The following is a 12,071-nucleotide window of genomic DNA, read 5'->3' as shown; positions in this document are numbered from 1 at the left end:
CTCGTACTTGGTCATGAACTCGGGCGAGTCTGGCTGGACCTGGGTATACTTGACCCTGACCAGGTCGCGGCTGTCGGGGACCGCGGCGGCGTTGCCGTTGCCGTTGGCGGGATCGGCGGTGGTGGATCGCGAGGCGGGCGGGGTGCTGCCGTCCTTGACGTGCTTTGACGTGATGAGGTGTCGGAACTGCGCGGCTTGCTCGACGATCTTGTCCTCGAGCTCGAGGCTGCGCAGGCCCACATCGACCTCCATGTGGAAGGGGAAGATGGCGACATTGAGCAGGAACCCCTCGAACACCGCCTCGACCAGCAGGCGATCGGGCTGCTCTGGATCCGTATTGGAGCGGTAGATGGAGGCGTGTAGCGAGTCGACGACGAAGTTGATCTCAAAGTTCTTCTGGTGCGCGTTGATCCGATCCGCAGTGGCGTCCTCGGCGTCCTGGAAGTCGTCCTTGCCGTCGTCGTCGTCGGCGTCGTCCAGCACAAAGTCGTCCTCGCCGCGCAGCTGGCCGGCGAGGCGTAGGCGGCGCTCCTTGTTGAGGTCGAGCGCCCGCCCCGAGGCGGCGCCGCCCGCGGCCGAGAATCTCGAGCCGTTGCGCGAAGTCGCCGCCGTGGCATACCGCCCTTCGCCGTCACCATCGCCGTCTTCGTCGGCGCCCTGATTCACGGCGGAAGGCTCGAGCTCCTCCGTGATGGGATCCAGGCGAGCGGTCTCGGCTTCTGCGCCGGCACCGTCGCCGTCCCCGTCGTCGAAGTTGGGCAGCGCCACCTCGATTATACGCATCAGCGTCTTGTACTTGCGGTCGGAGAAGTTGAGCCGCAGCGTGGGGAGGTGGCCCGTCATCTTGAACTTGGTCAGGTTGGGCGCCGACGGGAGTATCGAATTGTGCAGGGTGAAGTTGAGGTTGATGCGCTCCAGCAGGTGCAGGCCATGGTCGGTCGAATCCGACGTGAGGCCGGCAATGCAGGATTTGAGGTTGTTGCCCATGACCAGCTGCGCCGACTCGAGCTTGACAAAGAAGCGGTCGTACATGAGGTCCTCGAGCTGGCGGTAGTCGTCGTCGGTGTAGGCCTTGTTCTGCTTGGCGCGCACCGTGTCGAGCGCGCCCTGGTCGGCAAGGACCGACTGGACGCCGATGTGGCCGGCGTCGAGAACGATGTGCTGGCACCGCTCCGTCGTGACATCCTCTGGCACAATGATGATGGGCGCCTTGACGTCGACGACGATGTCAATCGTCTTGTGGTTCTGCAGCGCGTTTTCGAGGCCCGCCCGCGTCTCCTTCCGGATGCCCTCGATCGTCTCGCTGGCCACGTCGATCAGCGCGCCGATCAGCTCGAGCTCGCTCTCGGGCGGCTTGAAGAACCTCACGATCGACTCGACGTAGCCGCGGTGGTAAATGATCTCCATCGAACGCATCTTGAGCGTCACCGCGTTGTCGGCCCGGTCGTCGAGCGGCTTGTTCTCGTACTTGACGTAGAAGAACGGGTTGTCCGGGTCACTCTCGCGCCCGACCTCGGCCTCGATCTCGCGCAGGTCGGAGCTGTCGGAAGTCTGGCGGCCGGGCACCTCTTCGTCCTTGACGCGGACAATCTGCGGGTAGAGCGAGTTGGGCGTGGTGCCGTCGTAGACGCGAAGCCCACCAAGGGCGACGGCGGCCTCGAGGTTGTCGTGCCGCTGGATGACGTCCGCCTGCAGCGAGTCAAACACCAGCGAGAGGACGTCGCTGCCACGCGAGTGGTCGCGCAGGGCAATGGAGCCCGTCTTGAGCTTGGTGATGAGGCGCATCTTCATGGCGTCGCGCGGCGCATCGACCGCCTGGGCCAAGGCGGTGGCGCTGGCCTCTTCGTCCCACTCGATGGCGTCGTAGAGCTCCTTGCGCTGCTCGTCGCTCAGCATGCCCGAGTCGTCGCCGTGCTTCTGCTGGCCCGCTCCTCCGCCGCCGCCCCAGATCCAGCTGAGCCATCCGCCGCCCTTGTTCGCGCCCTGCTGACCGCCACCGACACCGAGACCGATGCCGCCGACGCCTCCGCCGTGCGCGACCTCGTCCCTCTTGGCCTCGGCCGCCTCCTTCTTGAGCTCCTGCCGTGCTATCGACCGGTAGAAGCGGATGTCCTTGTACGAGAGCTTGCGCTCCAGCTCGCGCAGCCGGCCCCCCTCGTCGCTCTGCGCCACGGCCACACCGGCCTGCTGCTGATTGACCTTCTCCGCCTGCTTCTGCTTGCCCTTGAACAGCGCGACGTACTCCTTGCGGTCGTCGCGCCTCTCGCGGAGGTAGTCCCATGTCCAGGTGCGGTGCTTTTCGTGGACCTCGTTGAGGATCGCCTGACCGGCGAAGCGCAGCAGCGCCCTCGGCCGATTCTCGTCGAGCTGCTCGGCGCTGGGCCGGAAGCGGCGGTATTGGGCTTGGCGCGTGTAGAAGTGGAAGAGGTCGGCGACCGAGATGACGTCGCGGTACTGCTCGTCGTCGAGGGCGAAGCCGAGCTCCTCGAACAGCAGCTGAGCATCCAGCTTTGGGGTGTCCGACGTCATCTTCCGCCGCATGATGAGCCTTCCGGCGCCCGACACGGGCTTGAGGATGAACTGGTGGTCGGGCGCATGGCCCTCGCGCGCAATGAGGGCGCCGAACCTCTTCTGCGCCTCGGCCACCTCGTGGCCGGCGAGCGACTCGGAGTCCGTGTCCCAGTAGACGGCGAGCGACTCGAGGCGTGCGAGCTTGTGGATGCCCTCGGCGCTGCTCTGGATGAACGTGGGCGTCCAATTCGCGTCGGTCGAGACCGCCGAGAACTCGGCCAGCGTGATGCCGGCCGAGAATGGGTGCTCCGGGTTCGACAGCCGGTCCTCGTAGCGGATGTGGATGTTGCGGACGGTGATCTGGAGGTTGTCGACGATCTTGGTGATGAGGGAGCTGGTGAAGGACTCGTTTTTCTGGGCGTCCTCCTGGCTCATGCCGATGGTCTGCTGGCTGTCGCGGCCGAGGAGCTCGGCGTTGGCGAGCTTCTCCTGCTTGGCCGCCTGTGCGCGCTCCTCTTCCTCTGCCTCGTCGACTTCGACGCTGCTGTTTTTGGGCGCGGCGAGGAGGTAGACGTTTTCGACGAGGACGCGGACGGGCTTGCCCTTGAGGTTGGACCAGGGTATCGAGAGGGTGAGGTCGCCGAGGTAGCCCTCCTTGACGTCGATGGGCAGGCGGAATTTGTCGAGCGCGCTCGTCTTTAGGCGGAGATTCTTGAGCTTGACATCGCCGCTCCAGATGCCGACGTTGAGCTGGCTGGTGTTGAGGCCGTCGACGTAGGCCGCCAGAAAGCGGTTAAGTACGGATGCCAGCACACCCTCGAGCATCGTGGGCCACGGGCGCTGGTGGGCAAGGAGGAAGGGAAAGGATGGCCTAGGCTAGCGTCCAGCGCGGCTCGCGGGGCGCGGAGCGCAGTTGCGGGTGAGCCGCGGGGTCGGCGTCGGTGCGAGGCGTTGCGTTGCGTCAGGCCCTGCCGCTGTTGTGCCTATATCGTTGTCGTGGCTGTCGTCGTGGTCATCAAGATAGCAAGGCGGTGGCGCTTGTGCTTGCCGAAGGGGCGCGCAGGTGGCCCGCGTGCCTGCCACGAGCGCAGGCCGTTGACGGCGACAGATCCAAAGGGAGCGGGGCAGGATGGAGCGGGTCGCTGCGTCGACGGGACCAGGGCGATGGCAAGATGGTGAATGGAATGTGCGAGGGTGTGGGAGGCGAGGTAGACGACGAGGGCTCGAGTGCTGGAGGATGGCGGTAGTGTCGAGGATGGCGGTGACAGGAGGAGCAAAGAGGGTCCAGGCGGCCCCCACGGGTCGCAGCCAGGCCGGGCAGCGTCAGGCCAGGGTCAGGGCCAGGGCCAGAGGGCCCGGCGAGCCAACGCGCACGTCGTCGAGACATCGGCGATTCCGGCCTGACAGGTTGGGATGGGTGGAGCCTCGGCCGCTGCACGCGTGCGAGATGACGTCGCCCGTCCTCGCCGTCCATCCGTCCAACAATCGGGCCCGCTTGCTTGTCGGCCCGATCCCCCCATTATATTGCAATACTACCTGCCTGGCCTTACCGCGCCTAACTACCTCTCTTCTGTCTGCACCATGGCGGCCATCCCTGAACACCCACTGCTCACCCATCTGTCTACATCCTCGGCGGCCTGACTCGGTCCACCACGGCGTCAACATGGTATCACAGAAGAGGCGAGCCTTGGGAGGGCGGCCTCCACGTTGGGGGCGCTGCGAAGCGGAACCGAAGGTGTGCGCTCGCTTTCCCTCGGTAGACGGGCAAGAGTCACAGACGCGCATCTGTGTGTGCGCGTGCGTGCGTGCGTGCGCGCGTGCGTGCGCAAGGGCGGCCGGGTGAAACGGCGGAAAAAGTGGCCTGACAAAGAGACAGATCGACAGGCCGGCCGGCGGAAGGCCCGGTGGTGTTGGTCGGCCGGCCTGTCCGCGGACCCCTGCTGCCAACCAGCCGGCGCGCCTGCTTCCTTCCCTCGTTTGGCCTGGTTGCTCTGCCCTGGCCGGCCTGTGGCAGACGTGCTTGCTGCTGGCCTTTTTGCTTCCGAGCCGACGCGCAAAGAAACCACGGATCCCAGAAGCAAGAGGCCGGGCTGGAGAAAGTCTCGAGACAGACAGGCTCGGCGTCAACCTCCGTCCCGTCTTCCCAAGCCATCCCTCCCGTCGTCCACCACCACCACCACCACCACCACCACCACCACCACCCTCTTTCGACTCGTCCCCCCCTTCTCGCACCCACGCTCCCTTCAGAACCAACAACCATGGCCGACTCTGCCGGTCTGCGCACCCGGAGTGCCGCAAAGAGGGATGCCGCCGCCTCGGCCGCTCCCTCGGCCGCTCAGAAGCAGGCCGCCGTCGAGGACGAGGCAGAGCACCGCGCCAACAAGGACTACGTCCCCAAGCACTCGTACCTCCACGTCGACATGAAGGACGAGCAGATCATGGGCGGCGGAAAGCAGAACACCATGATCAAGTACACGCCCGGCATCGTCATCACGGAAAAGGGCCGCGAAAAGGACAAGAAGCTCGACGAGCACTACGAGTACGAGTTCGGCGGACCCGTAGGCGTCACGGCCATGATGACCCTCTTCCCGCTCCTCATGTACTACCTCTGGATCTGCCTCTGGTTCTACGACGGCAAGCTCGTCATTCCCAACGGCATCGACGACATCGGCCCATTCTTCCAGAGGATGGGCGCCCACGTCTACCACGACGCCTACCCGACCAAGCGCGCCTTTGCCGGCTACGGCGGCCTGATGGTCTTCCAGTTCCTCCTCGCCGTCGTCATGCCCGGCTACTGGCAGGAGGGCCTGCCCGTGCCCTCGCTCAACTACAAGACGCTGATGTACAAGTGCAACGCCCTCTCGTCGTTCTACGCCACCCTCATCGTCTGCGCCGGCCTCCACCTGTCGGGCACCTACCGCCTGACGACCATCATCGAGCACTTTGGCGAGTACATGACCGTCTCGATGATCGCCGGCTACGCCGTCAGCGCCGCCACCTACTTCCACGCCGTCCTCACCAACCAGGCGCACCGTATGAGCGGCAACTTTGCCTACGACTTTTTCATGGGCGCCGCCCTCAACCCGCGCATCGGCAACGTCGACCTCAAGATGTGGGCCGAGGTCCGCATCCCCTGGGTCCTCCTCTTCCTCATCAGCGTCAGCGGCGCGTGCAAGCAGTACGAGGTCTACGGCTACGTGACGCCCAACATGGCCTTTATGGTGCTCGCCACCGGCCTCTACATCAACGCCTGCGCAAAGGGCGAGGAGTGCATCCCGCAGACGTGGGACATGTTCCACGAAAAGTGGGGCTTCATGGTCATCTTCTGGAACTTTGCCGGCGTCCCCTTCACCTACTGCTACAGCATCGTCTACATGGCCGCCCACCCGCCGCACTACTACAAGTTCAGCACGCCGACCTACGTCTTCATGTACTCACTGCTCATCTTTGCCCACTGGGTCTTTGACAGCTCCATGGCCCAGAAGTCGCGCTTCCGCATGCACCTCCAGGGCACCTACGCCGTCCGCTGGACCTTCCCGCAGTGGCCCTGGTCGACGCTCGAGAACCCGCGCTACCTGCAGACCGAGCACGGCAACGCCCTCCTCATCGACGGCTGGTGGCAGTTCCTCCGCAAGCCAAACTACACCGCCGACTGGACCCAGTCGTTCCTGTGGGGCGCCATTGCCGGCTTCAACTCCGTCATCCCCTACTACTACTGCCTATTTTTCCTCGCCGTCCTCACCCACCGCTGCGGCCGCGACTTTGAGCGCTGCGAGCGCAAGTACGGCAAGGACTGGGACAAGTACTGCTCCATCGTCCGATACCGCTTCATCCCCTTTGTGTATTGAGGACGCGGAACAGGTCGACGGCAGCGCCACGTCGCCAGGTCGACGCCGAGCGCCCCGCGACCGCTGCATTCTGTCGTTCTCGCGCTTTAGAGGCCGCGGACTCCTGCTGTCCTATACCGGGGTCCGACGCTGGATCGCAATCAATGCACACCAAGGATAGCTCGGATGGTGCTCCTGAGACTGTGGTGACTTCCCGATCCTTTCTTGCCGGTGTGATGGCACAGCCGTGACTGCCGACGGCCCCACACGGCCCTGCTGGGCGCCGAAAGTCTCATTCCGCCCACACAACATCCGAGCTTGGTGTGTGTGGGGCCAGAGAAGGCCAGAGAAGGCGTCAGGCAGGCATCGGAGAAGGAACGCTTGGCTCGCCGCTGACGTCCAAGGTGGGCCGCTGCGTATATATAGCGCCCCTCGAGCGGCCGTCCCCCATCCCGGCTGTCCCTCGATTCCTCCTCCTCTAAACCGTGTCCATCCTGCCTCTCAATCTCTCGCTCAAGCCATTTCGGTGCGTATCAACCTACCAACGTGGCCCGATGTCCACCACTTGCGCGCTTATAGAGTGACACACTGACGCCGTCTGGTCGGCACACGTCCGCACGCTCGACAGCATCAGCCAACGCCCTCGATGAACGTGCTCGCGCTCGCCTTGACCTTCTTCGTCGCCGTGGCGATCAACCCCGTGGTCGCCATGGACATCATCTTCATGTCCAAAGACGGATTGAGGTGCGACATTCCCGTGGCCGACGTCGACAACCCCAACCTCTCGGGCATCGAGATCGTCGGATGCCCTCCGGCCCACATGACCGTGGGTGCCATCGGTTGCAGCAGCTCCGGAGCAGCCTTTTGCAGCAGCTGCACGGCGAACGCCGGCGACTGCCGCTAGAGACCCGGGACTTTGCCCTCGCATCGGTCCTTTCTTTCTCCGTTCACATCTGTGATCTCGTGTGGCGATACTACCCTCTGATCTGGCGTCGTCTCTGGGCGTCCATCTCTGTGTCTGTATGGGCCGCGCTTGCAACTACCGCTTCACGTCCCGAAAGCACAGGCCTTGATTGCGATGCCCACAGTGATCACCTTCGGCGATGCAACGAGGTGGGGTTCGTTCCGATGACGATGGCAACCTTGCCGTGCCTGCCGATTCGAACTGCTCAGAGATTCTCCCCGAGCAAAGTGCGCTTCCACATCTTGACCCGCAGGCCCGGACACGCCGGCACGCTCGCAGGACGGGAGCTCTCATACCAAGTGTGGCTCCGGATCGCTTCGTCCTGGTTTATGCTCACCGGCACAGAGGCCTCGCACTCCGCGGCACGAGCGAGCACCCTGGACATCCGCAACCGTGGGAACGAGCGGGGCCAATACGACGCCTGCGTAACATCGTCGGGGCTACACGAGCCGTCTCTCCCGTCGCCCCACATCATCTTCGGAAGGTGTTCCGAATTGGGCCCCACCGATGGCTGTGTTCGCATCCTTGCACTCAACCCACCTACAGAAACCATCGCAGCCCTGGTCAGTCGTGTGGGGGAATGGCAAGGGCGGCCTGCGATACACGCCCAAATTAGGTGAGGATAGAGGACCACGTCGAGGACGCCCCTCCAGCTGGCCAGCAGACGTCGTCCAGCTGAGATCTGAAGGCTTATAAGGTGACATTGAAGCGACCCTGGGTTCCCTTCCTCGCACACATCGACTGCATCTCCAAGCCCTCTTCACACTCTTCTACTCTCATCTCCAGTGGGTAAGTACACGGATGTTGGCGAGCATACGTGAGCACCTACCCCTTGTATGACGCGATGTACTGATGTCCGGTCCCTGTCTGCTTGCCTCGCTCCTCAGCACCAACCATGAAGCTCCTCACTTTCGCCGCAGCCTTCTTCACCACGGCGATGATCGTCTCTGCCATAGACTTTATTGAACCCGAGCCTGTGATCTTCTCATTCAGGTCGAATGAGCGCAAGGGGGCCAAAACCTGCATTGCGAGCTTGCTCACCTCGGACCCAAGCGCTCTCCAGAGCGTCACGCTTCCGGGCTGCGACACGGCCTCGACGGACAGTCCTGAGGCCCTGTGCGACATCGGCGGCGCAGCCCTGTGCGCCGAATGCAAGAGGCTCCCCGTCTCCCACTGCGTATGACAGGCCGAGAATCGAGCTGCGCTTTCTGACCGCACGGTTCCACCAGGCGCCCAACTTGTCCAAGCTTTTTCTCTGCGTCCCCCGCCATTCTTCCGCCGAACCGCAAGCCTACTCTGTCGCTCAGCGACGACCTCTTGTTCTCGACACAGCGTGTGCGAGCATGACAGTTTGTGACGAAGTGAATGTGTGACACGATGATGGGAGCGGTAAGGGCTTGAGTGAGCGAGGACGCAGTCGTTCCCACACCATTCTATGGCTGATAAACGGGCGGACTCACCGGAAGGGCCAAGCTAACGTACCTACACTATCGCCTCCGCTCCCCGAAGGCGCCCCACTTTCGACTTCCTGAATGAGATCCAAAGTCATGATGCAACAGTAGTACTGTACAAGGGCCTGGCTGACCTGGAGAGGGGACATCCTACTAACCAACCCCTCCTCGATCGCCCCCCTCACCCCCTCATCTATCCACTCGACACCGCCACTTGGCCTCCCAGCTGACAGGCGAGCCACAATCCGACGCGCGAATAGGCACCAGACCGAGCGGCCGACGCATGACTCCCAGCGGATCAACACGCGTTCTTCGCCGCGCAGCAACCTCAACCTTTGACCCTCTTCGCCAGCCATGAAGCTCCCCTCGAAGCTCGTCTCGGCCATCGCCAGCGTAGCTGGGGTGATAAACCCGGTCGTCCAGAGCGCCGTGTGCTGCTCGAGCGATAACCAGAAGTGCGATGTCGCCCACGTGTAACCCCAGACCAACCCCTTCAAGGCCTGCCGACCCACTCTGATTTGGTAGCGCCAGTGACCGCTGCGCCAGCGTCGGTGACGACTTCGCCGAGATGTGCACCAAGGCCGGCGGCACGCCTCATATACAGGGAGACTCGAGCCATATCCCTTGACCGCCCCGCCGCTGAGGTGGCTCATAACAAAGACAGGCACGAGCCAAGATGCTGGCCGGTGGCGCGCCGGCCCCCGCAGGACGCACAGGAGTTGCGATGCTGCCTGGTTGGCGCGTCTGAGAGTGTCCTGGGACCTCGAGGACATGAGCACTATCTCGTCTTGTGTCCCTTGGGGCTGCGTAGGCCGTCAACCACCACATCTTGGCCCCGCAATCGGTCGTCGTTGGGCTGCTACCGGTGGCCTGGCTTTGGTGACATGCGGACCTTTAGCGGGCGCTGGGTGCGTCGTAGCGCGTCCCACGCAATCTACTTCGTCCTACCGAACTGCGTTACGCTACTGACGATGTTGACGAAGGGGTGCCACGCTTGCATATCGATTGAGCGAGTCGACGACAGAGTCGGGCTCCTTGGAAGATGGGTGGCGGCGCAAGGCTGTGCAGGTGAGCTCAGGCCAGCTCAGCACAGCTCGGCGTGAAAAGGCGGGGCGAAGTCGCGAGTGAGCACGGGGCAGCTCCACATTTCCAATTCCCCCCCCCCCGACGAGCGAGCAGCCGCCCAACGCCGACCCGATCCGACTTTGCGGGCGGCCCCTCGTCATCATCTCCACCACCACCATTACCACCATCACCGCCGTCGCCCCCTCGCCTGCCTCGTCCTCGGGCGTCCTCACTCACGCGCCGCACCTCGACATCTCCACACCCTCATCCTACTCTAGAGCCGGCCCTCTTCCCCATCGGGCGCACCGCACCGCACCGGTATCCGCCTGCATATCACGTAAACCTTGCGGAAGCTTCTGCTGCGACTACGCCCGGGCCAACGCGCGAACTCCTCACTCTCTCCTATCACACACCAATCGACCATCATACGATCAGCTTCCACTCTCCCGAACAGGCGTATCTGGTGCGCACGCGTGTCTGGTCATCACACTGCTGCGCTGCTGCCCGGACACACATCGACCAGATACAACCTCGCTCTTCGACAAATCCCACCGGGAAAACCACGCAGATACGTTCGCCTCGACACGTTGCCAATACGCTCGGCAGTGCACACCGAAGCTTGCACTTATCTCACAAGCCCGAGCAGCCCCCGCCCGTCTTCCTTGACCCGACAGACCCAACGGTCCTGTTGCGTTGCACCGACTCGCACCCACGCTGCCTTTTCAACGTCCAGCGACACTTGGACCAGCGCAGATCTTGCGACGACAGTCTCCGAACGACGCTAGCGCCGGTACCGTCTGCCCCAGAGCCAGTTTTACGACGCTGCACGGGCCGAGATGAACTCGTCGGCCATCGCCGGCGCCTGTGCCGGCCTGGTGTCGAGCGTCGTCACTTGTCCGCTCGACGTCGTAAAGACTCGGCTGCAGGCCCAGGAGGGTAGGCGGCCAAGTAACCGCGGCGCGCCGTCGGCGACCGCATCAACGTCACCACCACCATCAGCAGGGAGACCAAACGTCGGCATGGCCGCAGCAAGCGGCGGTCGACTCTCCCCGAACGCAGCTGTCACGGCCGGCGACATTGCAGCCGAACAGGGCGCAAGATACCTCGGGCTAGCCGGTGAGTGCTCGTTTGCACCGCCGATCTCGCCCCACGGCCTTGATGCCGGCCCTCCTGACCATTGCAAAGCCCGTTTCTGACCTCACTTCCTGCCTCGCTCCTGTGCCGCCCCTCACAGATACGCTTAAGCGAATCTGGAGAGACGATGGCTTCCGCGGCTTCTACCGTGGCCTCGGTCCGACGATTTTCGGGTACCTGCCCACGTGGGCCATCTACTTTACCGTCTACGACAGCTGCAAGCAGGTGCTGGCGCACGACCTGTCGCAGAGCGGCGAAGAGGACTTCCTCAACCACATCCTCTCTGCCATGACGGCGGGTGCGGCGAGCACGATCTGCACCTCTCCGCTCTGGGTGGTCAAGACGCGCTTCATGCTGCAGTCGGGCGGGCAAAAGGCGGCGGGGCGGTACCGGCACACGGGTGATGCGTTTGTCCAGATCTTCCGGACCGAGGGCCTGCGCGGCTTCTACAAGGGGCTGCTGCCGAGCCTGTTTGGCGTGAGCCATGTGGCGGTCCAGTTTCCGCTGTACGAGGCGTTCAAGGGCTACGCACGGCAGGCCACCCTCGACCGCGGCGGCGGCGGCGGCGGCAACGGCGAGCTGCAGCCCACGACGATCCTGGCGTGCAGCAGCAGCGCAAAGATGATTGCCAGCGTCACGACCTACCCGCACGAGGTGCTGCGTACGCGGTTACAGATGCAGCCCCGCTCCTCGGGCAGCGCCGGCAGCACCACGACGGCGGCAACAACAAGATCAGCAGCATCGCCACCGACGTCGTCGTCGTCGTCGTCTCCAACCCGGATGACAGCGGCATCAACTAGCGCAGCGGCAGAAGGAGGAGCAATGGGGGCATCAGCAGCAGCAGCAGGGGCGGGTGGAGCGGGAGCGGGAGCGGGATCCGGGGGGTCGACGATAACAAAGGGCAAGTACTCGGGCCTGCTGCAGGCGTGCAAGACGATTGCGAGGGAAGAGGGCATCCGCGGCTTCTACAAGGGCATGGGCGTCAACCTCATCCGCACCGTGCCCAGCTCGGCCTTGACCATCCTGACGTGAGTTGCGCCCGAGCCCGCACGCGCGCCCCGTCTCGATGAGAACGGGCAAACAGCCAGGCTGACATTGGCGCAAGGCACTCACTCTCTT

General features: G+C 63.8%; 3 protein-coding genes across 3 annotated transcripts in view; 2 read left to right on the top strand and 1 right to left on the bottom strand.

The window, feature by feature from the left end:
• Positions 1 to 11: 11 nt before the first annotated feature.
• PFL1_05817 (uncharacterized protein) lies at positions 12 to 3,336 on the bottom strand (the record flags this gene model as incomplete). Its single annotated transcript, XM_007883355.1, has 2 exons — positions 12 to 29; positions 61 to 3,336. 2 exons carry the CDS (start codon positions 3,334 to 3,336, stop codon positions 12 to 14), a joined length of 3,294 nt encoding a protein of 1,097 aa, XP_007881546.1.
• Positions 3,337 to 4,769: 1,433 nt separating this feature from the next.
• PFL1_05816 (uncharacterized protein) lies at positions 4,770 to 6,359 on the top strand (the record flags this gene model as incomplete). The annotated part of the gene is made up of 1 exon (XM_007883354.1): positions 4,770 to 6,359. One exon carries the CDS (start codon positions 4,770 to 4,772, stop codon positions 6,357 to 6,359), a length of 1,590 nt encoding a protein of 529 aa, XP_007881545.1.
• Positions 6,360 to 10,654: 4,295 nt separating this feature from the next.
• The window catches only part of PFL1_05815 (uncharacterized protein), a gene marked incomplete at both ends in the record, with an annotated part of 1,998 nt that continues 581 nt past the window's right edge, over positions 10,655 to 12,071 (top strand). The window contains 2 exons of the mRNA XM_007883353.1: positions 10,655 to 10,934; positions 11,053 to 11,980. Coding sequence (XP_007881544.1) covers positions 10,655 to 10,934; positions 11,053 to 11,980 — 1,208 coding nt within the window. The remainder of the gene's footprint in view (positions 10,935 to 11,052; positions 11,981 to 12,071) is intronic.

This window comes from Pseudozyma flocculosa, assembly GCF_000417875.1.
Source record: "Pseudozyma flocculosa PF-1 unplaced genomic scaffold scaffold00022, whole genome shotgun sequence".
NCBI lineage: Eukaryota > Fungi > Basidiomycota > Ustilaginomycetes > Ustilaginales > Ustilaginaceae > Pseudozyma > Pseudozyma flocculosa.
The sequence above is the reverse complement of the archived record's forward strand: the minus strand, read 5'-3'. Positions and strand labels throughout refer to the sequence as shown.